The sequence below is a fragment of the Natator depressus genome, chromosome 5, assembly GCF_965152275.1.
Source record: "Natator depressus isolate rNatDep1 chromosome 5, rNatDep2.hap1, whole genome shotgun sequence".
Classification (NCBI taxonomy): domain Eukaryota; kingdom Metazoa; phylum Chordata; order Testudines; family Cheloniidae; genus Natator; species Natator depressus.
Genome location: NC_134238.1, coordinates 117,213,757 through 117,240,937, shown reverse-complemented (window position 1 = coordinate 117,240,937; position 27,181 = coordinate 117,213,757). Strand labels below are relative to the sequence as shown.

Genomic DNA, 27,181 nt, shown 5'->3' with positions numbered 1-27,181 from the left:
CTGATTAAAAAATCCACTGTCCTAAACCAAACATGTTTCAGTTGGGGGAGTTGCAGGTGCTCAGGACCTCTGAAAATGTGGTCACCTATTTAGAGGCCTGACCCAAAGCCCATAGGAATCAATAGACTCTAATTGACCTTAATGGGCTTTCAGACCCTGGGTATCTAACTTAAGGCACTCACAATTGAAGATTTTGGGCCTGAGTGCATCTATCTTATCAAATATCACTACCTTGCTTGATCCCCTAGGAGATCTTGCCCTATCTTCTGGCTTTTCCTGCTCTATAGGTGTATGAATGTGAACATACTTTGTATTAACAACAAGGAGTCCAGTGGCACCTTAAAGACTAAGATTTATTTGAGCATAAGCTTTCGTGGGTAAAAACCCCACTTCAGATGCATGGAGTGAAAATTACAGTTGCAGACATAAATATACTGACACATGAAGAGAAGGGAGTTACCGATAACAGATTTGAAAGTAGCTATACTTGAACAAAAAAACTTCAGAAACAGACTTCAAAGAGAAACAGCAGAACTAAAATTCATTTGCAAATTTAACACCATTAATTTGGGCTTGAATAGGGACTGGGAGTGGCTGGCTCATTACAAAAGCAGCTTTGCCTCTTGAATTGACACCTCCTCATCTATTATTGGGAGTAGACTACATCTACCCTAATCGAATTGGCCCTGTCAGCACGCATTCTCCACTTTGAGGTAATTCCCTTCTCTTCATGTGTCATATATTTATGTCTGCATCTGTAATTTTCACTCCATGCATCTGAAGAAGTGGGGTTTTTACCCACGAAATCTTATGCTCAAATAAATCTGTTAGTCTTTAAGGTGCCACCGGACTCCTTGTTTTTGTGGATACAGACTAACACAGCTACTCCCTGATACTTGTCACCGTATTAATGTCACAACACATGTCTTTTCTCTCCCAGGTACAAAGTTGCAGGGATTTCTGGGGAAACGGCTGGGGATGTCTCTTCAGCAAGCATTATTGAAGGGAATGATATCATTGTCTTGACACCTCAGATCCTTGTGAATAGCCTCAAAGACGGAACCATTTCTTCCCTTGCCATTTTCACTTTGATTATATTTGATGAGTGCCACAACACCATTGGGAATCACCCCTATAATGTGTTAATGACCAGCTACTTGAACCTTAAATTTGACTCCGCTGCGAAACAGCTGCCTCAGGTAAGGCCCAACCTAGGGGTGGGAGCATTTGAAAAACATGATACAGTTGAACCAGGACTGCCAGCTGAGGTTATGTTAGCTATGCTTTTGATCTTTATCCATTTTTCCTACAAACCCCACCTTGCTTCAAATGTTAACCCTGTGTTTCACTCGGAGGCTTCTGGCTCAGCCACTTTCCCAACAGCTGTCTCCTTTTAGTTAGCAAGATGAGACCTAATCTTTTTAACTCAGACTGTATTCTGATGAAGGGCTCATGGGAGGAAAGCCCATATTACAAAATATAACCCTTGATTTCCTCCTCCAGGACAGAAGCACAGGATTTGGGCCACAATGATTCAATTGTGACTTAATATTTTATAGCCTCTAAAAGTACATTAGGCTCCGTGTTGTCTTTAGAAGCAAAATTGACTATGAATGAGCCAGAATTGAAGTTTCTCCTAGCACTGGTTCAAGACTGGCAAGAACCTCTGGATCTTGAGAAGAATGTTGGGGATGGAGGAGAACAGAATGTAGTGGATCTTGCTAGCTTTTTATTCAGAATATCAATGCCAGTGTTCTTGATTTCTCCCACCTCTGCCTTCTCTTTACTAACGAGGAAGATCAGTCAGGGGACTGTCATGTTACTGGCTGCTTCTTTTTAATGACATGCATGTAACTAATTTTGTATGTGAATGTGCTCAGATTGTTGGCTTAACAGCCTCTGTCGGCGTGGGCAGTGCCAAGACCCTCGAGGAGACGAAAGAATACATCTGTACCCTCTGCGCCTGCCTCGACATACAAGTCCTATCTACCATCAGAGAGAACACACAGGAACTGGAGGAGATTGTATACAGGCCCAAAAAATGTAAATGTTTCAGTAGGAGTGTATCACTGCTAAGGTCCTGGGTTAGTCTAGTGTCTGAGAACAAACTTAACTGCATCCCCATTCAGGACAGCACTTCAATCAAATGCTCCAAATTAAGCAGCATGTGCTTGAGTCCTGTTAACTTCAATGTAACTAAGCCCACACTTTAAAAAAACAAACAAACCAAAAAAAAAGTGTTAATCAATATTGCCTGGGATGGCTCATTTGTACGGAAGCATGACTGTTAAATTCCAAGACACAATCCTGTCTGCCTCCTGGGTGGTCGCTAAGAGCGGGCAGAGGGAGAGCACAAAAGGAGCTGTCCCCAGTGTACATGGCCTGAGGGAGGGCTAGATAGAATGGCAGTCCGTGTGCTCCTCCGAGTGCTAGGGCAGAGAAGTCTTACTCCCCAAAGGTGGCTGGACTGTGGATCCGTGTCCCTCATAGACCTGACCCATGGATCTGACCAGCCGCATGCCAGGGAGCGATCTGTATGCCATGGGTGCTCTGCCTCTTCATGCCCAAGCCTTTTAGGAAGTGGTGTGCTTTCCTGAGACCAAATGTCTCCCAATGCTCCCTGTAGGGCCGTGTGACTGCACTGTGCTCCCAAGAAGCTCCTAGTCAAGCCCCTAGGAAATGCTGCTGTGTGACTGTGTGGTAACCAAGCCTTTACTGAGAGTTGCATGGAAGGAAATGAAGGAAGAGGAATGGACTGAAACACATTAGCTGGATGTTAGATAGGAATTTCCTAGAGCTGACGGGCTCTGTTTTCCCCCCATCATTTCCTAGGTTTGCTTTTTGCAGGTAGTATTTGCAGCGTAGTATTGGTCAAGTAACATAATAGTACATTATGAGTAGTAAACCTGAAATGACGAAAGTCCATTCTTTCTGCACTGATCTTGCCCATAGAATTTTGCCTGTGTAGACCTAGGGATTCTCTTTCTGTGCATGTATAACTCTGACGATAAAGGCATATCTAGGTCAGACTTGGCCCTTCCAAGGATCAAAGACACAACCAGAACAGATGTTAGCAAAGAACGGCCATGCCCAGTGTTCTTCGGTCCAGGCTCCACGTAACAGTTTCTCATGTTTGATCGAGGGCCTGGAAATGTTTTAGTTAATCAGCTTTGGTTTGTGATCTATTGCTAATCACTTCATGGTTCCTTCTCGTGACTCTAGTTTTCAGACTAGTCGGGAAGCGCCCCCAAAACCACTTTATGGACATTATCTCCGTCCTGATGTCTGAGACTGAGGCCCTGGCAAGCAAGGTTTACCCAATAGGTAAGATTACACAGAATGCAGAGCAGTGGGAGAGAACTGGGGATTCATTCTTAGACTATATCAACAATGAACTCCTCTTACTTATTGCAGCAGCATTCATTCCTTCAAAGCTTCCTTTCCCCTTTTTATTTTAGATTTTTTTTCCTTCCATTTTCTCTTTTCTACTATCTCTTAGATGAAATAGGTTACACATGGAAAACAAGCTTTTTGCTTATCCTTCAAGTTGTCTTAATTTGTAATGTCACCAATCATTTGTCATGCCATGAAACCAGATTGTTTAGTCTGTCAAATAATTTGAAGTAAAAATACCAGAGCTGCCTTTAAAATGCAGTGGGGTGGTTTTTTGTTTTTCCTACAGAAAATGTCCTGGTATATGGTGTTTCTCCAGATGTTTCATATAAAACGAGACTATGCTAACGGATCACATAATGAGGCCTTAGGCATATTTCATCTTGACTATTGCAGCATCTTCTTTTCCTATCTCTGTGCTTCTCCCCCTCCCCCCAACCTCTCCAGCCTCTCTCAAACTGCAGCTGAAACTTATCTTCCTCTTCAGCTACTCTGACATACACATGGTCTCTTCTGCTCCTTGAGTTCGGTCACTGGCTTCCTGTGTGAATTAAGTTCAGCCTCTTTGTCCTTTGAGGTGTCATATGGCACTGTCCTTCCTACATTTTACCTCATGTGCTGCTTCTCCCTACTGTTACCTTGGACTTCTCTTCCTAATTACCTATCTTAAATGTTTCTGTCCCCCACTTACCGTCACATACGAGCACCGCATAATCTTCAGTGTATCATGACGACCCTTGTGAAGATAAATTTTACAGAGGGGGAACCATGACACAGAGAGACGCTCAGAGAATGAGCCAGGGTGGGGTAGTGACGGAGGCTGCTGTCTGTAGGACCCCAGACTCATTTGTTGCAGAATTTGGAAGGTGTGTGGTGAATGAGGCAGGGGATGGCAGGACTAGAGGGTGGATTCATGGCTGAGAGAGTTGAATGCCACGCTAGAGAATTGGATTCTGTGCCTGCCTCTGCCAGAGTTCCTGTTTGATGCTGGGCAAATAACTTAAATTAAACTTTTCACACGTGGCCTTGAATTGTGTGTTCCTCCTTACCTGGGTGCCCGGCTTGAGTCATCGGGGTTTGATTTACAGAAGTGCTGAGTGCTCACCGCTGCAAATGACATCAGGGAGAGCTCTGTTCTGAATAGACAGTGCTACAAAATGCTAAGTATTCTGAAAAATCAGGTCTTAGGAGTCTTGGGCTATGTCTACACTGTGCACCTTAAACCAGTGTGGCTGTGTCGCTGCAACCATGCCATTGTAAGGTGTGCGGTGTAGCTGCTCTTTTCATCGCCGGGAGAGAGCTCTCCCAGTGCCAAAGCCACTCCCAGCAAGGGGTGGTAGCTTGTTCAGCAGGAGCCTCACTCCTGTGCCAATGAAGCATTGTCCACACCAGTGCTTTTCATGGTTAACGCTTTCGTCGTTCAGGGGTTGAACCCCTGAGCAACGCAAGTTTTGAAGATGAAAGCACCAGTGTAGACGTAGCCTTGAATTGGGTAACCAAAAGACGTGGCTATTTGTGCACTTAATATGTGACTCAGTTCCCCACGTGTAAAATGGGGATACCATCCCCACACCTCACAGGAGAGTTGTGAAGTTAAACTAAGTGTTTGCAAAGCACTTGGATACTATAGTGATGAGCTCAATAGAAAAACCCAGGAGGAAATTAAGGCTCTGTCTAATTTAGCAACTTCTGTCGGTATAACTGCATTGCTCAGGGGGTTGGAAAATCCACCTTATGACACAGACCACACATTGAGCAATGAGGATAACATTAAATACTGACTAGCTCCTCCATCAGTGAACGCTATCCATCCTGTGCACTGAATGAGGCAAGGGTCCTATGGAGAAAATAGGATGTGGTGATGTAATTAAAGCCTGTGACATAATGCGCATACACAAAGGGGCTGAACTAATGTTGCAAAGGTTTAAATTCTGGCATTTCCTAACTTTTGAGTGCTTGACTATGTAACCTCTATGTTCTTTTAATATTTATGTAGAGTGCCCTGTATCTTGTTTGGGCTGCTTTAGTTAGCTGCTAAATAAGATGTGTTGATGCCTGTTTCTGCACCAGATACATTGTCCCACATTAAGACTAAACGTTTCGGAACGCAATGCTATGAACAGTGGATCGTTGACACTCAGAAGAAGTGCAGAATGTTGCAACTGCCGGATAAGAAGGAAGAGAGCAGGATTTGCAGAGCTCTTTTTATTTACACTGAACACTTACGGGTAAGTGAGTGCCCTCTCCTGTTGCATGTAGAGAGGGATCAGTCCTGTTCACAGCAGTGCAGGTGCCTCCAATTAGAAGTAGAATAGGACCCTACACAGTTCCCAGATTTCTGGGTGCTCTTATCTTAGTAGTAATTATGGGATGATGCAATGGGCCAGATTCTCAGCAGTACAGATTGGCAGAGCTCCACGGGCTTTCCTGCAGAAGGCATGCAAAAGACCTTGAGCCAGATCCTCAGCAGTGTAAATTGGAATAGCTCCACGAAAGCCAAAGAGCTATATCAGTTTACACCAGCTATGGATCTGATTCAAGGTCTTGATTGAATTCTTTGTGCTCCAGGGTGTAACGTGTGAAGGACTGGAGCACACTGGGGAAACCTGCAGCCTGTGGCTAATTGCCTGTTGCACCTGGGAACTGGGAATTGTCATCTTTCTTATAAAATGTTACTTTTATTTTGTATATTGTCTTTCATACAAAACAGTTTGCAAAGTTATATTAAGATCTATGGGTCGAACGGGTGGAATACATTCTAAGAAATGTAATGTGGAATGATCAAATAGTTTAAGGGCTTTAGAATACTGCAGAAATTGAACATTGGGGGATAGAACTTCAAACATTTTGAAAATAAACCTCCCTCAAGGCGTAAGAATATAAATTACAGGGTGATTACTAACAGTGGCATTTGTCTCACAAAGGCTTATGTCCCTGCTGGACTTTAAGCAGCTCAGTAACTACACTGAACTCAACCCTGAAACGCGTGTAAACCCTGTATGATCAGGGCCAGTATTTGTGACTATATCAGGGCCCCAGTTCCTATCTGGCTTACATTCAAACAGAGGTTTGAGTAATCAGTTTGAGATTGGAATCAGGCTTCAGAAATTCAAATTGGAAAATAAATTAGTGGATTTTTCTCAGTCTATTTTAGCGGAGAGTGTAAACTTATACTTGTTTGAAAGGAGCAAACACATTTTTAGCGCCTCACATCTGAGCTGTGGCCTGGATGTTTACTAAAAACTGAACTGTTCAGAGGATACTGCTTGCAGTCACTGTTTTTTCATGTGCTACTATAGAAGTAACAAGTATTTCAAATGCAGAAGCTTATCTTAGCCCTGGTCTACACTGGGGTGGGGGGAATCGATCTAAGTTACGCAACTTCAGGTATGTGAATAACATAGCTGAAGTCGACGTACTTAGATCGACTTACCGTGGTGTCTTCACTGCGGTGAGTCGACTGCTGCCGCTCCCCCATCAACTCCACCTGCGCCTCTTGCAGTGCTGGAGTACAGGAGTCGACAAGAGAGCGCTCGGGGGTCGATTTATCATGCCTAGACTAGATGCAATAAATCTATCTCTGCTGGTTCAATCGCTGCCTGCCGATCTGGCGGGTAGTGTAGATGTACCCTTAGTAAAATTCTCTCCCCCTTACTGATTAAGCATTTGGCCTGAAAAATGAGTGTGTTAAAAATATATTCTCTCTAAACAGAAATACAATGACGCCCTCATCATCAACGAAGATGCACGGACTCAGGATGCGTTAGCCTACTTGACTGAATTTTTCAATGACATTAGAAGTGGAGGGTTTGATGAGATAGATCAACAGTTAACAGTGAACTTTGAAGGTACTTCATGCAGCCTCTCTGAAAGGTGCAAGTACCAAGCTGGGGGGGGGAGGAATTATTTAAGGTGGTCCAACTTGCTGCTTTTACTTGTATCCATGTTTAGAGGCTGTAACAGTTGGGGTCCAGACCTTCCAAGCCAGTTGTTTGCATCAAACCAGCTTTGGGTACCCATCTGTTGTCCAGCCCAGGAAAAGACCTTTAAAGTTAATGGAAAGTCATTGAGACTTTCCCTGTGCTCCCAGTGTACAAATGTCCTGGCTCATCAGTGGGGACTGAACTTGGGACCTTCAGTGCTAAAACCATGAGCTTCTACCCCGTGAGCTAAAGAAGTAATAACCTTAGCTGTCAGCTGCTGTAGATTCTTATTCTCTTATGTGGGTCAGTCGCTATCAGATAGACTCTCTCTCCTGTGTGTTACACAGAAGTGGGAGCCGGGGGGTAAGGGGGGATCAGGAGTGCTAGCAACTTCAGAGGGAGGAGCAAGGGTAGGACACAGCTGAGGAAGGGGCACATGCCGTGCTCTGTGCTACTTGGGCTCATGCTACCCCAGCACTCCTGCAAGTATTGCAGCAATGCCTCTCGGGGGCTGCAGTGCTAACGCCCTTCATGAGCTGTGGTTTAATGCCACAGAATAGCCCTGAATTTGGAGAACAGCTGATTAAGAAATCAAGTGTACTAAATTAGGCTCTAATCCTGCAACTGATTGTGCAGACTAATTCCCATTGGGGATTCACATGGATGCAGGGTCTGCCTGTACAGAGCCAACTGAAGAATCATGACTTTGGGGCTTGTCTACATGGCTAGCTAGGGCAGTGTAGAGTCACAGCCTGGCTGGCCACTTGCTAAGCCCTCAAGTCAATCAAGAGCCAGCAGAATCAATATTTGTCTTTTTTATAGCTTTTTTTTTTTTAAAAAAAAGGCAATTTTCTGATTTAGATGCCTGCTCAGGGGGTATGCTGCTGTGATTTCTGCTTTAAAATGCAAATGATTCAAAAATATCTCCATATAAAACTTTTGTTTCTTTGTTTTTTAAGAAACCAGTTGAGAATTTTTAAAGAAGTTAGTCCAGGGAAAGTCACTTGACATTTGGCTGCTAGATGTGGGTCAGAATGCTGTTTGCTGGAATGGATGATGCCAACTGCAATCTGAGGAGGTCAACGTTTTCTTCCAGCTAAACAACAGGAACTGAGAGAGGCCTCAGAAGATGAACTGAATGAGAATCCCAAACTGGAGGAGCTCACCTTCATCCTGAATGAAGAATACCGCCTAAAGCCAGAGACCCGCACCCTTCTCTTTGTTACCACAAGAGCTCTAGTGTCTGTAAGACCTTCTCTCTGCAACACTACTAAAAAGGGGCAACTAGAAAATAAATATAGGGTAGCATGCTTAGCAGCCTGCCTGGGCTGCGCTTATTGCATATACCAGGGCTCCTTGCATCCTTTTCAGTGACCAAGAGTTTGGAAAGGATTACTAATGGGTGTTTTACTTTACAGGCTTTGAAGAAATGGATTTATGAAAATCCTACACTCAGCTACCTAAAACCAGATACGTTGATGGGGCGTAGCAAAAGAAACCAGCAAACAGGTATGGGAGTTTGCACTGTTATGTCATGTTTGTTTGTTATGTCATGTGTTCCCAGACCACTTAAAATATTGCATCATCTCTGTAGTCAATCTCCATGTTCCAGGACAAGCCAACAAGCAAATGCCCAAACCACTACTACAATTCCTTCATCAATATTAGGGAGGGATATGAAATGTACAGGAGATCTTACCACATCTAGACAGACTCCTGCTTTTCCTGCTAGAACCTCTGGTTAAAACGCTAGGTGCATTAGCAACGATGCTCTGCTATGCAGTGCTGCTAGATAATTTTAAAAAATCTCTCGTCCTCTCTACTCGGAGCAATGCAGTGGGTGTTCCCTGCCTCATTTGTGGCTCACTCAGTTTCCCTGTGTTCGGAGGTACATACGTTTTAAAAACTTCACCAAACAGAGTAAATCTGACTTATTTTGCGAATATCTTAGTTTTTTTAAATAGCCAGGGGACAGGCTCTCATTAAAACAAACCATTTTTTAAAAGGACAACTTCAAACACTTGGAAATGTAAAATGTTGCTTGCCAAAGTGATTCAGTGTGACACCTTACATGAGTCCCTCTTTGTTAGATATTGTGCAGCTTTCTAGTCCTCAAACAGTCAGCTGTGTATCCTGATTTGAGGCATTTCTTTCAGTCTGCAGAGCAAACAGACTGACTTTCGGTACTGACTGCACGGATAAGATGTGTATTATTTGATTTAGGAACTTTTCAGCATCTGACTGTGCATTGTATTCTGACTTTATATTGTAGGTATGACACTCTCAAATCAAAAGGGCGTACTGGACTCGTTCAAAACCAACAGCGACAGTAAGATACTAATAACTACAGCTGTTGCTGATGAAGGGATTGATATTGCTCAGTGCAACCTGGTTCTCCTCTATGAATACTCTGGCAATGTCACCAAAATGATCCAAGTCCGAGGTATGGGTCACTGGAGCTTAAACTATTATCATGTGACCATGGTATAGGTCTAGAAAACACCCCAGTCAGCCCCTCTGACTGGCTGTTCTGTTTACTTTAGGCTTTGTGTGTGTATCTTACTCTTATTTGTCTCTGCCTCTGAGTGCTTTCAGATGAATGAAGGGTCAGGACAAGTCTTTATCGATTTGTCATAGGACGGAAGAGCCATTGATTAGATTCGTGTGTGTGAGTAGATTATACACATCACACAATGGTGCTACACTTTCAAGGAACATCTCTTAAGCATGCATTTGTGCAAGCAAGTAAATAGAAATATGCACAGAAGAAGAATTTAACTGCAAGTGCAGTTGAAATTCTGCAAAACATGCCCCCATGGAGAATTCAGAAGAAACTCATTAATGGCGTCTCGCATAGTTGCTTGGCCCTTCTACACAGTTGTTTGCATATGGGCACAATCTGTCCTTAAACTTGTGTAACACAGTGCCCTCAGGTGGATTATGGGAAGTGTGGCCTGAACCTGGGACTCCTGCATTTAAAAACAAGTGTCTACTCATAAACCATTATGTAGTCCAGCCCTACTGGAGGGGGATAGAGGGCCCTACTCTAAATGGGGGTTACACTTTCACCTACAAAGGGAAAAAGGTCATAAAATTACCTAGCCCTTCTAAAAATTCCTCTGCAATATTTAATTCTGTGAGCTGAGCATGTAGTCAGGCTATGAAATTCAATATTGGTGTGAAATGGTTATTTTACTCATTTGAAATTGACCTTTCATTGAGTGAGCCCCTGGCTTTTGGGGTTTATAATCACACTCAATGTCATGGTTTTATTGTTACTTATTTTTGTATTAAATTACCTCAAAATTAGACTTAAAGTGGTGAAGGAAAAAGATCTCTCTTGCTACAAGTGCAGTTGTAAATACCTGAAAAAAGTTGGGCAGATTAACTCCACTTAAAATCATTTTTGGAGCTCAAACTAAATGTGAGTAAAGGTTGGTTCTAACAAAACCTCCTTTTTAAAAGCATAGGATAACATGGGAATCCTATGAATTATTATTATTAGTTTGTATCACGGTAGAGCCAGACTCCAGTTGAGATCAGGGCTGCATTATGCTAGGCATTGAAAAAATACATAGTGAAGAGACCATCCTTCCCCTAATGGTACTTCCTACCGTCAACTATGAGTTTTCATTTTGGTGGTAATCCAACAACGGGACAGATAACTAATGGATGTTCATCTCAGTCTTGTTCTTCAACTAGCCATACGGATTTTTCTAAAAGAAACCACTTAGACAATATACAGTGGTGCTGGCCACAAAATATCTGAGCTAATCACCCCTGAAGGCCTCATGTGCCAATGGGTAACACAGTACAGACAGAACACATACAACATAGGGTGGGGTCTTTGTAACTTCAAAACTACAGAGAATGTATGTGTCTTTGGATGTTTGCTCGGATTAAGAGGGTCTGAGCCCAGTGAATTTTAATTGGGAGGCTTTTCTAAGCATATGTAGTTGCCGCAGCTTGGGAGTGGGTAAGGGACACATGAGGAACCATGCAGAAGCATGATGTTTCCAATGTCTCCATGCCTGCATTGAGACCCAGGCTTTGTGGCACAGCCGGTCTGCTGTTTTGCTCTGGTCTCTATAGACAGTTATAAAAGGGCGTCCTGTCACCTCCCAGGTCGTGGAAGGGCAAAAGACAGCAAGTGCATCCTTGTGACAAGCAAAAGCGAAGTGGCTGAGAATGAGAGAAACAATATCCATAAGGAGGAGATGATGAACAAAGCCATTGAGCAGCTGCAGGAGTGGGATGAGGAAAAGTTTGCAAGGAAGGTGAGTCCACTCGCTGCCATTCTGCATGTTCCAGATCGGAGACAGACCCTAAACTGGCCACCGTCACAGGGCTCTCTCAGCTGCACCGAGTATTCACTCAGGGTGGAACTCACCCTGTGCACAGACAAAGCACGAGGCCTGTGCACCACTCGAGGCCTTTGTTGAACCTGTGAACTGGGAGCCAGTGGGAGGGATAAATTTCTCCCTGTGCATGCTAATCTATTGTGTTGCTGTGTGCTGTTTCACCCCCATGGTAGCTGTGGAGCATTGGTGGTCAAATGGGTGTTATAGCGACCTATTTGCATAGCAATATATGAACACTTACTTTGCAGTTGTTCAGTACAGTAAATTATCATATCTGCATGGGGCTGTGGGTAGGCTCATTAGCACTGAAGAAATTTCTGAGGGCTTGGCTACACTTGCAAGTTAGAGCACATTAAAGCAGCCCCAGGTGCCCTAACTCCCGACCTGTCCACACTGGCAAGGCACGTAGAGTGCCTGGATGCTGCAGCTGGAGTGTTCCTGGTAATACGCTTCTCGTGGAGGTGGAACGTTTGCTGTGCCCCGGCTGAAATGCCCTGATGTCGGTGCGAACGAGGTGTTGCATTACTGCGCTCTGATCAGTCTCCGGAAACATCCCATAATCCTCTTAAATCAAGCGGCAACTCGCTGTAGGAGTGCAGATATACCCTTGCAAAGCTCCGTTTCTGACAGCCAGTTGCTTATCTGCTCCAGGACAAAGCAACCATTAGTGTGGAATGGGGGTGTGTGGGTGTGAGAGAGAGCAAGGTGGGGACTGGGGGGGGTCTGTTGCTGTCTGAACTTACAAGACCGCATGCTGACATGCTCTCAGCCCCCCAAAAACCCATACACAAAACACACTCCCTGTCACACTCCTCCCTCCCCCCCCACCCTTTTGAAAAGCATGTTGCTACCACTTGAATGCTGGGATAGCTACCACAATGCTCTGCGCTCTCTGGCATTGCAGGAGTTGCTAATGTGGCCACGCCAGTGCACTTGAATCTAACAGTGTGAACACACCGCAGTGCCTTCCCTGCTGTGGTCTCTGAAGGCTGGTTTAACTCCCAGGGCTCTACATCTGCAAGTGTAGCCATGCCCTGAGTTGATGACAGAAACCAGTTTAAGCCCAAGTAGTTCATTGTGTCCACACTGGGTATTCTGATTCATGTTCTGAACCATTCCAGATTTGCTCTGGGTCTACACTAGCAATGTCCTGTTTGTAGCCTTTGGCTACTGATTTCACAGCTCCCTGAAGCTGTGGATTCTGGAAGATTTCAAAGGACCACTGGTGAGCAGGTGGGGAGTGTAGGAGGATGGCCCTTTGAATGGTGTTTGGACTAGGCTGCCAGCAGCCTAGACAATATTTGTCACGCGCATACTCCCAGCATATTTGTAAAGCCCGTGGTTTATCTCCTACATCTTAGAACTGAAAAAGTCTCCCGTGTGGAGGAGGTCAGAGAGATGCTCTCCTTCGTGCATACTGTCCCAGTAGTGTGTCTGACTCCAGCAAAGAGTCTGGCCCAATCAGCAAAGCTCTATCCACTTCAATGCCAAAATTAACTTTGACCACTGTTTAACTGCAGTGACTGCAGAGATGAAAAGCAGTCGGTGTCTAACATTGGCCGCGATCTGGGCCTAGGAGAGAGTATTGCATTGTAGTGAGCACCCTGAGGCTCTGACATAACTAATATGCCCTGAGCGTGCTCAGAAGTGAGTGGTGGCGTGTGGGTTTTTTCCTTCTTCCCCTGATGCTCTTCACTCTTCAGCCATCTGACCATCTCAGATAGGTGCTGGCTTCATATTTCTACTAAAAAGGGACTTTGTTCAAGAATTGGATGTCAGGCTGCCCATCATAGATGTATTTTCCACTTCTACCGCAATTCTTATGCATGGGGATAACTGGAGTTGGCAATTCTGAAAATAGGTGTGGTGCCCTTTGGGGAGTTATTAGACCTGAGAGACTGAGTCACATTTTCATAGGAAATAGTAGAAAGGAGCTTGAATTCCACCATGACCACCATTTTAAGGACCAGGTCTACAGCTGGTGTAAATCAGCATAGCTCCATTGATGTCACTGGAGCTACATGGATCGACATCAGCTGAGCATCTGGCCCTCAGTGTTTCTCTGAAGATCATAATATCCACTTGTTTCTAATGCTTTGGTTTTTAGATAAATGACCTGCAAAACAAGGAAAAGACCATGCGAGATTCCAGAAAGAGAGGGAGAACACAAAAGCCCCTGGGGGGCAATAGAAAATTGCTCTGTGGGAAGTGCAAAGCAGATGCCTGTAATACAGAAGACATCAGGGTTATAGAGGTAAGCGTATAGCTTAGGAATCTGTGAATGTTATGCTGTGCAAACAGTTTACCAGCTGAGTCTTACCAGTCCAATTTCAGTGTTACATTTGGTGTGGAAGTTTAAAATGACCAGTTTGATGCAGAATGGGACATAAGAACTTTAGTAACAGATCACACCTGTGATCCATCCTGTGGACAGTACCAAATATTTCAATGAAAGGTGTGAGAATCAGTGTAGTGTACAATCATGGAACAACAGCCTGTAGGAGAAATTTCTTCCTAAGCCCAGGCTGTTACCATTTAACTTACACTCATAAACAGTGATTTAGATTTTTTTTTTATCCTATATAATGTATGTTTATCCTCAAGCATGATCCATTGGTTGGTAAATGTATACAAACAGGAAACATCCATACCTAAACAAACCACCCATCTTTATAACCACACATGTTCGTATTATACAGCTACAATATACATGGTACCTGGATACTTAATGTAACTGGCTGTTCACTTTCCACCCACAGGTTACTTTCTTCTTAATCTTTTGCTGCAGGTTAGCACTGAGTTAATTTCCAGTGGTTGGTTTATGTGTGGTGTGGGGGGAGAAATCAGTTAGCTGCATTACCTTTCAGTTTCATTAGCTGCCCCCCTTGTTCTTATATCATGACAGAGGCTGTATAGGAGTGCGCTATTTACTTTCTCTATGCCATCCAATATTTTATATAGCCCTCTCATGGTGCTTTCATATTCATCTCACTAAAACAGTTGTGATCTTCTCAATCATTCCTCCTATGGAAGTCTCTCTAGCCTTCAAACAACTTTCATGACCCAGAGCTGAACCCTTTCTTGCTGCCCTGCATCTCTGGAGATGAAGGGAGCAGGGCCGAGCGTTCCAGGGGAAGGCGTATCCTTGCTTTACGGAGCAGCACTATCCTTTTAGGGTTATTTTTCCTTCTCATTTCTTAGGTGGTGCAATGTTTTGCTTTTTTTTAGAACTGCTGCTGTGCATTATTCACATGTTCTCATTGGGCTGTCTAGGGTGACCCAAGGGTCTTAGTCATGCTCTGCTCCCACCCACTGATGGTGGGAAAGTCAGCTGGCCAGCTCTGCAATCGGAGAGCCTTTTCCTTGAGCCAGGAAATCTAAGCATTGATGTTGGGGTTTCCCATGCCTGGGGTATTTCATGTGCTGCAAACAGGTGGTTTCCAAGCAGTGGAGACTCTAGCAGAGCACAGCTAGGTGACCTCCTGCTCCCTGTTTTAAACAAACTCGCTACAACTGAATTGACCTCTCTGGAGTTTCCATCCAGCTCCCCAGTGAGACAGTAACCGACCTTAGGGACGATGGAACACAGTCCTCTTAAAATCATTTACACTTGTAAGGACAGCTGTGAAGTGGCATGCACTGTTATACCACACAAGGGGAGGTGGTAATAGGAGATTTATAAGACAAGACTCAATAAATTTTCATCGACTCAGCAGAGACTTCACCAATCCTTGCAGATTACATTTGGTTTTACAATTTCGTGTGAGAAGGGGAATGAGTGACAGATCATCTCTATTACTTTTTTTGTAAGTGAATTTCCTTTTTCATAATTGCTACTGCAACTCAAGCTATTTCTTATAGAAGAATAAGGCCTTGCAGCTTATGGTTTAAACCACATGACAGAGGCAGAATTCCCTTGGCAGTAGTGTAAGATCGGTGGGAGCTACAGGTACTCAAGCCATGAAAAGGTCCCAATTCAGGCACCCAAAATTAGTTGGCCCTTTTCAAAAGTGCCAATCCTACTAGCTCCTGTGTCAGAATTAGAATACTTGACCCAACTCTGCTGCCAAGTAGGCTATGAGGGTAAAATGCTATGGGATTCTCTAATGAAAGGCACTCATGTATGAAGGCCAACAAATGGAAATTTAGGAATTATGATAAATTTCTGGTATTAAGCTACATCTAATACTTTTACTGTCATTTTTAGGAGTCTCACCACACAGTCTTAGGTGCCCTGTTTAAGGAACGTTTTCTAACAAAGCCTCACAAAAAACCAAGCTGCTATGACAACTTTGAGAAGAAATGTAAAATGTACTGCCGGGACTCCAAGTGCCAGCATGACTGGGGAATCACAGTGAGGTACAAGACATTCGATGACCTCCCAGTGATCAAAATTGAAAGCTTTGTGGTGAAGGATGTCACAACTGGGAAACTCTCAGTTTTCCGGAAATGGAGGGATGTGGATTTTGCGATGAGGGAATTTGACATTAATGAAATGTCTAGTACAGAGTGAGTAACAACTGGTTCATCACCACCCTACTGTGTGAGCTATTTCATACACAAATGCACATTCCTAAATACATGCAGAATGGGCAAATGGCAGCACTTGCTTAAAGGGGGCTCTGCAGTCTTTCATTCGTAATTCTATTATGAAGGCTACGCTATTTTGTACTCAATTCTAAGTGGGTGGATGTAGAATAATGATGCTCTAAGAACTATTGTATTTCATGCCATGGCTGATAGACTTTTTGCCCATTTTATCTCAATAGTCTGGCATTCTTTTATGTACACTCCAACAGACTAGGAAGAACACTTCCTAATTTGTATTCTGACTGTATGCTTAGTTAAGTCTTCACCTCTGCAAAATAGTTTGTGTGGGGGGAAAAAAACAAATTGAATGCCTAATCAAACTTATTAGCTAAAACATCTAGATAGTTAGGTGCAATTCTATAAGTGAACAGTTGAAGTTGCATGATTTGCATTGATGTATCTGTTTTGTTGCTATTTGTTCATGTTGCACTTTATGCAGACCATGTAGCCTGAACTCATTAAATCTTAAATTCAATTCACCTCCAGATGTCATTTATGCTAGGATGTAGAGTTGTTTACAGGCGAAATACAAGGCAGGTTGGTTCCTTCACAGTAAGGAACTGAAGTCAGATTTAAAACATTCAACTTTCTTGATTTAGAGACTACCCTTGGTCCCTAATTTAGTGTGCTGTGAGGAGGACTGGATAATTTTTGGTTTTCAACTAAACATACACTTTTTTAGATTTAAAAAAATCCTGTTCAGAAATGTTAGGCCACTTAAACTCCTAGTGGGAGGCAGGTCTAGCTAGAACTGATTTAAAGTCAAACCAAGAGCTCCCATTAGACAAATGAAATCCACTGTTAGGATACAGCCAAACAGACAAGTTTAAACAGTTCCTTTGTTTTCAATGCAAGCAATTTACTTTTAGGTGGAAAACTTTCTCCATAGTGGTGAGTGGCAGCTGTTTAACAATTGTGCACTGCTAACTAATAAGTTTAAGTAGACACTTATCAGTATTGCTCTGTTAATTCCTCATGAAAATGGATGCATTTAAATAAAACTTTAATGGAAGTGTGGTTAGTAATCCATAATTAAGTAGTCTTTCTACAAACTGGTTGCTTCCTGCAGCAAAATTGAAGTGTTAGAAGATTGAACTTGAGCATTTGACTATTTCCATTGTTACACCATTACTTTCCTGCTTTAGGAGTTCAGAAAATTCCCATTCATAAAGCCAGTGTGTTACTGCAAAGTTTAGTGTGCTTTAATGTAGTACAATTTCTACCAGGGTTGATGCAGATAAACTAGTGCATGTTACCCCCACTGTGAAGACAAGCCCAAAGATGTTCTAGGCTTGATGCAGGTGGTCACAACAGTCCCTCATTATAGCTTTGAAAATGTCCTCCCCCCCAGTAGTTAAATGGGAGGAGCCTCTTTAGTAGCACCTAGTATGTTCCATGTTTTGGAAGCCCCTACAACCAGTGTGTATGCAGCGGACACTTATTTAAAACCAAATGTGGAGTCTTCAAAGAGCCACAAACACTATTCTTGTTGCAGTAGTTGCATCTTACCTGTAATTTTTTGTAGGTTGGATGTTTATCCCTGAAGGACCACATTATCAAACTGTACTTCTCAAACATACTATCATCCTCTTGCTAAAGTTAAGTCTGTATGCAAAGAAAGTCCAATGCTCTAGTGAAATTTTCAAAAATAGATTTTAATCTTAGAAATTTGTTGCCCAAAAGGTCCACTGTCCCAACAAAACCTAGTTCTTAAAGGAAGATAATTCACATTTTGTAGTTAAGAGTAAGCTAAGCAATTTACTAATTTCAGCATTAGCTACTCAAGGAGGGATTCCGATCAAATGCTGTTTAAATAGGAAGAAGGGGAAGGAGCCAACCTCAATCTAGAATCCAGGGAAGGGGGCTAAAAAAAATCCCAGTGTACCCTGTCAGTTTCTGGGAAATTGAAATGAGCATAGGACTGTATCTGACTGACAGGTGCCATCAAACAAAATGCACCATGTACAAATCACCAATTGTTACAGATCCACTTTCTGCATCACCCCATACTATAGTCAATCTATATACATAGTCAATCTAGCCATCATACAAAAAATAAATGATTGTGTTAGGAAACTGAACACATTCTACCTTTTTGTAAACAAGCCCCTGGGTAATACAGTCCACAAGGAGACAACTGATTTCATGGTTTAGACTTCTAAGTTCTGTGCTTATTGGGCATTCTCATGTGGCCATCAAAGGCAGGTTTCTAACTGGACAGTTGCTTGCTGTTGCTTTAATTAGGACGCCATTTTACGGATCATGTAGTTCAGGATGCCACCATTGCGGAAATAAGTGAGCTCCACATCAGTGTCAAACCTCATGATGGCTTGGAAGGTTTTCCCTGTATCCAGCTGTGGGGATTAGAGAGAGAGAGAACATTAACAGAGTACATCCTGCTGTCTAAGTTCTGCCAGTGTGCCAAGTGCAACAGGATCTGCTAGTGAAAGGAGGATTATTTCTCACATACAGCTGGAAGCCATGCTTTAGCAATAACAAACATTAAGCAACCAGTAATGCGCAGAAGTGCCAGAGTCAGATCCAGATACAAAACCCCAGTAACTTATCTCCAGAATCTAGTAATGGTTTACTTATGTCATGGAGCATTAGAGTGTGTATCCCTTAAAGTGGTTAACTTTGTTTTTAATATCTAAATACAACTATTTAATGTTTCTAAATTCTTGGCTTCAGTAACGTGGCAAAAATATTAATTCTACTAATGTTTCTGCAGCCTCATTTTCTGTGGTGTTGGCACAGAGGATAGGGAACCAGGAAAAAATCAGTTATGAAAAGGTTAATCATTTTATACTAAACTGTACAAGCTCAGCATTTCCCTGAGGTGCGCACATTTTGTGGATTGAGATTTTTTAGTTTCAAATGCATGAAGTGATGCACTGGGATTTGTAGTTCTTCCCTTGTGGGGTGTGTGAATATATATATTTTTTTAATTAAGCAGTCTCCTACCCACAGCACTTTAGACTTTTATATTGGACTACTTTGAACTCTACACTACAGCAAAAGTGGTGAAGCCCTCAAATGTCGGAAATCTCATCTAAAAATGTGCTCACCATTTGTTTGGACCTAGTGTATTTAATGCTTACAGTTTAGCTGTATGTCATTACATGGCACTGACTGTTATGCAAAGTGTGCAATTTATATGGGTGGAGGAAGTCAAAGTTAAGATTCAGTGGACTGCATCAGTATTGTGTAGTTGCATGAAGTACGCTTTATGGATTTCATTCTATACCACAGCGTTTCTGTATGAAGGTGTCACTCACACAACAAGCTTTGCACCATAGCAGCAGCTGGACCAAGAATACTGGAAGGTGAGAGAGTGAGTTTGAGGGACTTGCTCACTCAAAGGTGCTTCTGAAACTCCAACCCACAGAATTCTGATTACCTTGATCTGGACATTCATCCTTGGTGCAAGTTCTTCAGGAATGACAATTGTGTAACGTTCCCGTCCTGTGAGACCTAGACTCTCAGCATCCTCTCCGGGCAGATACTGCAGGGGAATCACTCCCATTCCTACCAGGTTACTGCGGTGGATGCGCTCATAGCTCTCAGCAAGGATGGCTTTGATTCCCTGGGAAATGCAAACATTCAGCTGTGTTTACTGTAGTCTCTCTATAGAGGAGGTTGGGAGAATTCTCCTTATTACCAAACAGAGTTATAGGCAGAGATTTGCAAAAGTGACTAGTGATTGTGTTCCAAGCACCCTAAAGGGGCCTCAATTCAGAAGGCGTGCTCAGCCTGGATTTTTCAGAAAGTGCTCCTTTATTGTATATTTGGGGCATGGGAAATAAAGACTCATAGCACACACACAGGCAGCCTGAGTAAGCTTGTGCTCTGGGCCACATGACCTCTGTTCTGTGGATAGATGTCGGTTTATATTGTGCTGTCTCGAGGTGCTGCACTGTTTGTATGTTTTTAAATAGTCACACCATTGATCACATGTAGTACAGCAATCCCTTAAACAACTCCTAGGTTCAATAGAAACTTGCACTTTTTCTAAGAGGTTTGGTTTGAATGAAAGTGTAGAAAACAAACCAAATCCCCATTGAAGTTAAGGACAAGACTCCATGGGGTAGTTTAACAGCACATAGGAGCCCCTCTCACCGACTGCATCCTGTCCGTGTTTGGTATCGTACAACCCCAGAACAAAGAGAGTCATTGCCCCCCAGAGCTCTAAGTCCAGGTAAGTAAGTACTGGTTACAAGTTCCACCCCTTCTTGGTTGGAGCGTCATGCACAAACCTACCATAGTTAAACTTGGGGGAATGATTTGCCAACAGCCTGTAGTATGCAATCTCTTGCTTTTGGTGGGTGGTTATTTGTAGAGTGGTGTGGGTCCTCTCAGTTGTATGCTGTTGTTTCTGCAGTAGGGAGTCCTGTTTGTGTGTGAAACTTACCCGTTTACTGGGTAGGTATGAATTTCCTTAGGAGGGATAACTGGCTGCTATAGGATAGAGCTCTTGTTGTGGGCTACAACACTGCTGGGTATCGCAAAGGCTCCGCTGTGCACGTAGCGCTTTGCTTTATTCTCAAAGTCAAATCAGTTTTCCCAGGAGGAGCCCCTTCTTAACCAGCAGAGACAATAATCTGAACTCTTGTCTCAGTGATTGATAGTAGCAGACACCTTGGAATATTCCTTCTGAATTTACACTCTTCACCTTTTGAGGGGGAGTTTGGGCACAGGACGCTCACAAGCATCTAGGAAAAGTGAACAACGAAGGGTGGTTCTAACTTCTCCACTTGCATTTATTACAGAGTCACTCACCAGTAGAAAAGGGCCCTTTGCTGCCCAGTCCCTGGAGCTTCCTGAGCCATACTCCTTGCCGGTCAGCACAATCAGGGGATGGCCTGCCTGCTTGTACCTCTCAGCAGCATCATACACGTCCAGCTGGAAGGAATACCAGATCCGTTAGATGCCTCGTAGGGACATAGCTGTGCACGCACTAAAGAGCACTGCTGCTTCCAAGTCTACCAGAAGGGTGCTCTAAGAACGCCATACATGTGCGAAATACCACCCACCGTTCAGGATAGAGCTAGCCTACAACCCCATGCAAGTGTGCTTTGCTCAGACATCATGTAAAATAGCTCCATCAGGTCAGTTAATACATAGGGCTTGTCTACACTATGGCGCTTTTAGCAACAAGGCTGTGTCGACACAGCCTCATCACTAAACGTCAGCAAGTGTACACGCTCTTTTGCGATATTTTGTCAGCACTTTTGCTGACAAAATGCTTCCAGCCCCGTGAGCGGCATAAGCTCTGTCAGCAGGAGAGTGCTCCTGGCAAAACTTTTGCCTTTTGCTGGGGGGGCTTTTTAAGTACCCGCGAAAGACAAAAGTTTTGGTGACAACTGCGCAGTGTAGACATACCCATAGTGTCCAGTCCCAACACTGATCTCTCTTCCTATAGCATTAGCCAGTTACAGCCCTGCCGCTATTACACTATGTATTCTCTCTTCACTGGTGCCCAGAAGAGCACGGGTGCTATTGGCAGAGCTGCAAATAGCCAAGAATAGTGGAGGATGTCTTCTTATGTTGGGATGAGAGCTGGCAAAGACTGCACGTCTACACACCCATGCTGTTAGATTTCTGTCTCTCTAGAGAGAGAGCTCTAGAAATATACATCTAGCTCGCTATATAAATATATATAGAGAGGTTACATATAGATCTGTAGAGCCTCAGAATTGTGAACTGCACATCTCATTTGGAAGCAGAAGTATGCAATCAATCAGGCAGCAGCAGAGATTAAAAAAACTAAATACCGTACAGTGTTAAACATAAAACAGTAAAGGGAAATTTTAAAGATTTGACAAGCTGAGAACTGGTTGCGTGCTTGTTTCACTTAAAGTAGGATGGCTAAAAGCAGCATTTTCCTTCTGCATAGTAAAGTTTCAAAGCTGTATTAAGTCAATCTTTTGTTCAGAATTATGAACTTCTATTCCTAAAGTGTTTGTAACGCTGAGGGTTCTATGGCATAGATATTGCTACACACAATATACAGAATGATAAAGATGTATTCTCTAGAGAGAGATCTCATAGTTTAAAGAGACAGATTCTCAGTAAGTCAGCAGAGTTCCCCTGAAGTCATTGGCCCTATATCAGCTGACACTCCCACTATTCTCTACTCTAGATGAGGATCTGACCCAAAAAACTAGGAAATAAACCCAAAAGTAACTATTGCAGGCAAACTAGTTAGGTGCCCCAAGGTAGGCAGCCCTAGTGTGGACCAAGCAGTGTACTCACTGTTTCTCCAGAAGGGAAGTGGATGGTCTGGGGTGCCTGCTTATTGATGAATTTGTTTGACAAGCGAATGTTTGCAAACGTTCCTCTGACCATGACAGCGTCATTACCTCTGCGGGAGCCATAAGAGTTGAACTCTCTAGGAGTCAAGCTATTAGGAAAGAGAGACACTGGTGTTTATTTTTAAACTGAAGTGGCTGCATGAATTAACAGATGTGAAGAGGCATCTCTGAAGCTAGATCCAGCCATCTTTTGATGTTTTGAAAGTTCTCTCCTAGCACTCACATGGTTCCCAGCAGCGTAGTATGGGACCAGCTGCCAGTTTATTATTTCTATTTCAACACCTTTTTGCCAATCCACTGTAGCATATGCATGTAACCTAGACCTAGCCAGAGAGGCTGCCAAAGAATTGTTACCCCAAGCAACATACACAAGTGGTGCTACGATAATAGGAACCAGGCTGCATTTAGCCACAAGAACCAATAACAATCTCTTCTGATTAGCTGCTACTTAATCTCCACCACCGCTTACTTCTGTTGCTAGAGCACCTATGGGCCCCGGCCAGAGCCCCATTGTGCAAGGCATTGTTCGAATCAGTAGAATTTGAGCTCTTGAGCTTTTTGGGGCAGGCTAACAGATACAGAGGGGAAAAGGTAATACTAAGAGTGGGTGTACATGGCAATATTAATTTATACAGAGAGCATAAGACTTATATATGACCCCCAAACACACACACACAGGTCTCCTTCTAACTGAGCCAGTAACAGACAGACAAAGCATAGAGCAGGGCTGTTTGTACTGGGATCCATCCAAAGTGTTACTTTAACATGCTACATTTGTTTTGCAACTTGTGTATGGGACTTTAGACTTTCAACCCCATTGACATCAGTGGGACTTGCACCCATGAAGCAAGAGTAATTTGCATTCAGTAACCTCTGGTACATTAGCACATTGCATTTAAAAACCTGTTGAAAGGCTTTTGTTACAAAAGCAATGATTTAAAAAAAAAAAAAGTGTTGTTTTCAGAAACAAAATTCGTGCCACTCAGAGAGATGGACGAGGGATTAGACACACAACACCATGCATGAAACAGAACAGGGAGTCAGGCCTGAGAGAAGATTCCAACATTAGCCCAAAGCCTGGTAGACAAAACCCCAGACCTCCCATAGAGCAGTAAAGCAAGAGCGCAATCTTCTCAAGCCTGTGTCAGTGGCAGCAGCTGCACTGACCCTGGAAGAACATCTGAACTCAAGAGTTTCTGTAGCTCAGGAAGTCCTGGTTTGACCAATGAAGGAGTCCTTTATTCTAGAGGAAAGGTGTTTAGGGTCAAAGCTTGGTGCCACTGAAATCTATGAAAGTTTTGCTGTTGACTTCAATGGAACCAAGATTTGGCTGGATTATCTGGAAGGGAAATGGCTCCCTATTATTTCTGCCCTGGCTGACCCAGCTCATACTGTAGCATGAAGCAGAAGGAGTCAAGGGAGGACGTGAGGTGAGAGGGTGTTCGCTTGCTATGTGGTCCTAGGAAGGCAGCTGCTCTGACAGGTGCAAGGAGGGAAGGCACATGAATTTCAACCCTCTGACTTGCACAGTACAATCACTGAACCACAGAGCGAGAGGGGGAAGGAGCAAAAAGGATGTGTATGAGAAGGAAAATATAAAGCATTTAACTTGACTTACCTTCTGCTGGTTAAATAACGAGCAGCAGGGCTGTTCCTTGCTATATTCCCAGCTGGAGATATGTGGTCAGTTGTTACAGAATCTCCCAAATTTAAGAGCACGTAGGCATCAACTATGGATTTAGGGGGCTGAAGCTCCAAAGTCTACCAAGCAAACAAATGCAACAAATTATATATATATTTATGAAATTAGAATGAAAGTGACCCAGAATTTGTTGAGTTGGTTGAAAAGGGTAGGAGGTGCGCTAAAAGGCAGCTAAACTAACCAGTCAAAAAAAATCCACCCGTTCTTCAAACAAATCCTCACCCTCCGAATATTCATTAGTTGTGTTGGAGCGTTTTTTCCCCCTTTGGATCTAAGCTATTTTTGAGTGTGAAAAGATCACCCTGAGGGACTATGAGAGCAGAATTTGGCCCAGTTACACAGGTGGAGGTCTGGAATAGGTTATCACATCAGTGGATTCCTCCAACTATACACCATTTAAACACGAGAGTTTGGCCCTGAATATAGTGTAACTGCCCTGGAAGTGAACAGAAAATCCTTTGGAAAGGAGAGAAAAAAAAATGTACCTACCAGGTTCTCAAAGAAAGGGGGTGATTTAATGTATGTAGATTTGGGATTCCAAGTATATAGTTTATCTGATGGAGTATCTAAGGCATTCCAGGATTCATTTACTGTCTGAAAAACAGAAACTAACATTACATTTTCCAGAAGTATTTAAGTGACTTGGAAGCCTAAGTGACTTTTAAAAATAGGACTTGGGCACTTTTGCAAATGTTCTCTCTCTTAGTGCTTTCTTCAATGCCTGATGGAAAAGCTTATTACAACAATATGCGATTATGTGCTTCTGTGCCATCATCTAGAGTACTGAAACAAATAAACTTCACACCTTCTCTTCATTACAAATCAAAAAATTGCTCATCCAGCTGACTATTGTCTATAATACATTGTACACAGCCTGAGACTATTTTGCTGTTCTACCGTGCTTTCCGTAAGAGAATCTCAAAGCACATTCAAAGAATTAGTGAATTACGCCTCAATACCCCCATGAAGGCAGGAAAGTATGGTAATACACATTTTCTGGTTTTGCTATTAACATTCAATTAAGCCACTTGTACTCCAGCCAGAAATACCTACTGAGACCAAACATCTCACTTTCTAACAGAGTCCTGGGGCGAGAGAGACAGCAATACCATCTACAGGATTACATTAAGCAAAGCACCGTGGAACAGTGACAACCATTTAATCTATTGGAATTAGCCAGTTACACATCATTCTAATTTTAAAATGACTATTTTTAACAGCAGCAGCAGGGTAAGTGGGAAAAATATACATAAGAACGACCATACTGGGTCAGACCAAAAGTCCATCTAGCCCAGTATCCTGTTTTCTGACAGTGGCCAATGCCAGGTGCCCCAGAGGGAATGAACAGAACAGGTAATCATCAAGTGATCCAACCCCTATTGTCCATTCCCAGCTTCTGGCAAACAGAAGATAGGGTCATCATTCCTGCCCCTCCTGGCTAATAGCCATTGATGGACTTATCCATGAATTTATCTAGTTCTTTTCTGAACCCTGTTATAGGCTTGGCCTTCACAACATCCTCTGGCAAGGAGTTCCACAGGTTGACAGTGCACTGTGTGAAAAAAATACTTCCTTTTGTTTGTTTTAAACCTACTGCCTACTAATTTCATTTGGTGACCGCTAGATCTTGTGTTATGAGAAGGAGTAAATAATGCTTCCTTATTTACTTTCTCCACACCAGTCATGACTTAGTTGATTTAGTTGGGGACTGGTCCTGCTTTGAGCAGGGGGTTGGACTAGATGACCTCCTGAGGTCCCTTCCAACCCTGATATTCTATGATTTCATAGACCTCTATTATATCCCCCCCTTAATCGTCTCTTTTCCAAGCTGAAAAGTCCCAGCCTTATTAATCTCTCCTCATATGGAAGCCGTTCCATACCCCTAATCATTTTTGTTGCCCTTTTCTGAACCTTTTCCAATTCCAATATAACTTTTTTGAGATGGGGCGATCACATCTACACGCAGTATTCAAAATGTGGCGTTCCATGGATTTACATAGAGGCAATATGATATTTTCTGTCTTATCTGTCCCTTTCTTAATGATTCCCAACGTTCTGTTTGCTTTTTTGACTGCCACTGCACATTGAGTGGATGTCATAGAATCATAGAATATCAGGGTTGGAAGGGACCCCAGAAGGTCATCTAGTCCAACCCCCTGCTCGAAGCAGGACCAATTCCCTGTTAAATCATCCCAGCCAGGGCTTTGTCAAGCCTGACCTTAAAAACCTCTAAGGAAGGAGATTCTACCACCTCCCTAGGTAACGCATTCCAGTGTTTCACCACCCTCTTAGTGAAAAAGTTTTTCCTAATATCCAATCTAAACCTCCCCCATTACAACTTGAGACCATTACTCCTCGTTCTGTCATCTGCTACCATTGAGAACAGTCTAGAGCCATCCTCTTTGGAACCCCCTTTCAGGTAGTTGAAAGTAGCTATCAAATCCCCCCTCATTCTTCTCTTCTGCAGACTAAACAATCCCAGCTCCCTCAGCCTCTCCTCATAAGTCATGTGCTCTAGACCCCTAATCATTTTTGTTGCCCTTCGCTGGACTCTCTCCAATTTATCCACATCCTTCTTGTAGTGTGGGGCCCAAAACTGGACACAGTACTCCAGATGAGGCCTCACCAGTGTCGAATAGAGGGGAACGATCACGTCCCTCGATCTGCTCGCTATGCCCCTACTTATACATCCCAAAATGCCATTGGCCTTCTTGGCAACAAGGGCACACTGTTGACTCATATCCAGCTTCTCGTCCACTGTCACCCCTAGGTCCTTTTCCGCAGAACTGCTGCCTAGCCATTCGGTCCCTAGTCTGTAGCGGTGCATTGGATTCTTCCATCCTAAGTGCAGGACCCTGCACTTATCCTTATTGAACCTCATCAGATTTCTTTTGGCCC

General features: G+C 43.2%; 2 protein-coding genes across 3 annotated transcripts in view; one reads left to right on the top strand and one right to left on the bottom strand.

The window, feature by feature from the left end:
* Positions 1 to 16,896, top strand: part of RIGI (RNA sensor RIG-I) — a 32,248-nt gene extending 15,352 nt beyond the window's left edge. Inside the window, exons 8-18 of the mRNA XM_074953497.1 lie at positions 941 to 1,199; positions 1,881 to 2,043; positions 3,223 to 3,324; positions 5,464 to 5,621; positions 7,106 to 7,241; positions 8,413 to 8,561; positions 8,735 to 8,825; positions 9,589 to 9,759; positions 11,442 to 11,593; positions 13,785 to 13,931; positions 15,885 to 16,896. Of these exons, the coding sequence (XP_074809598.1) occupies positions 941 to 1,199; positions 1,881 to 2,043; positions 3,223 to 3,324; positions 5,464 to 5,621; positions 7,106 to 7,241; positions 8,413 to 8,561; positions 8,735 to 8,825; positions 9,589 to 9,759; positions 11,442 to 11,593; positions 13,785 to 13,931; positions 15,885 to 16,190 (1,834 nt within the window). The 3' untranslated portion in view covers positions 16,191 to 16,896. The remainder of the gene's footprint in view (positions 1 to 940; positions 1,200 to 1,880; positions 2,044 to 3,222; positions 3,325 to 5,463; positions 5,622 to 7,105; positions 7,242 to 8,412; positions 8,562 to 8,734; positions 8,826 to 9,588; positions 9,760 to 11,441; positions 11,594 to 13,784; positions 13,932 to 15,884) is intronic.
* Positions 16,897 to 17,873: 977 nt separating this feature from the next.
* Positions 17,874 to 27,181, bottom strand: part of ACO1 (aconitase 1) — a 48,222-nt gene continuing 38,914 nt past the window's right edge. For both annotated transcript variants that reach the window (XM_074953498.1, XM_074953499.1), the window contains exons 16-21: positions 24,773 to 24,877; positions 24,200 to 24,342; positions 22,523 to 22,670; positions 21,047 to 21,169; positions 19,668 to 19,853; positions 17,874 to 18,621 (exon numbers count right to left, since the gene is read on the bottom strand). In XM_074953498.1, coding sequence (XP_074809599.1) covers positions 18,508 to 18,621; positions 19,668 to 19,853; positions 21,047 to 21,169; positions 22,523 to 22,670; positions 24,200 to 24,342; positions 24,773 to 24,877 — 819 coding nt within the window. In that variant the 3' untranslated portion in view covers positions 17,874 to 18,507. The remainder of the gene's footprint in view (positions 18,622 to 19,667; positions 19,854 to 21,046; positions 21,170 to 22,522; positions 22,671 to 24,199; positions 24,343 to 24,772; positions 24,878 to 27,181) is intronic.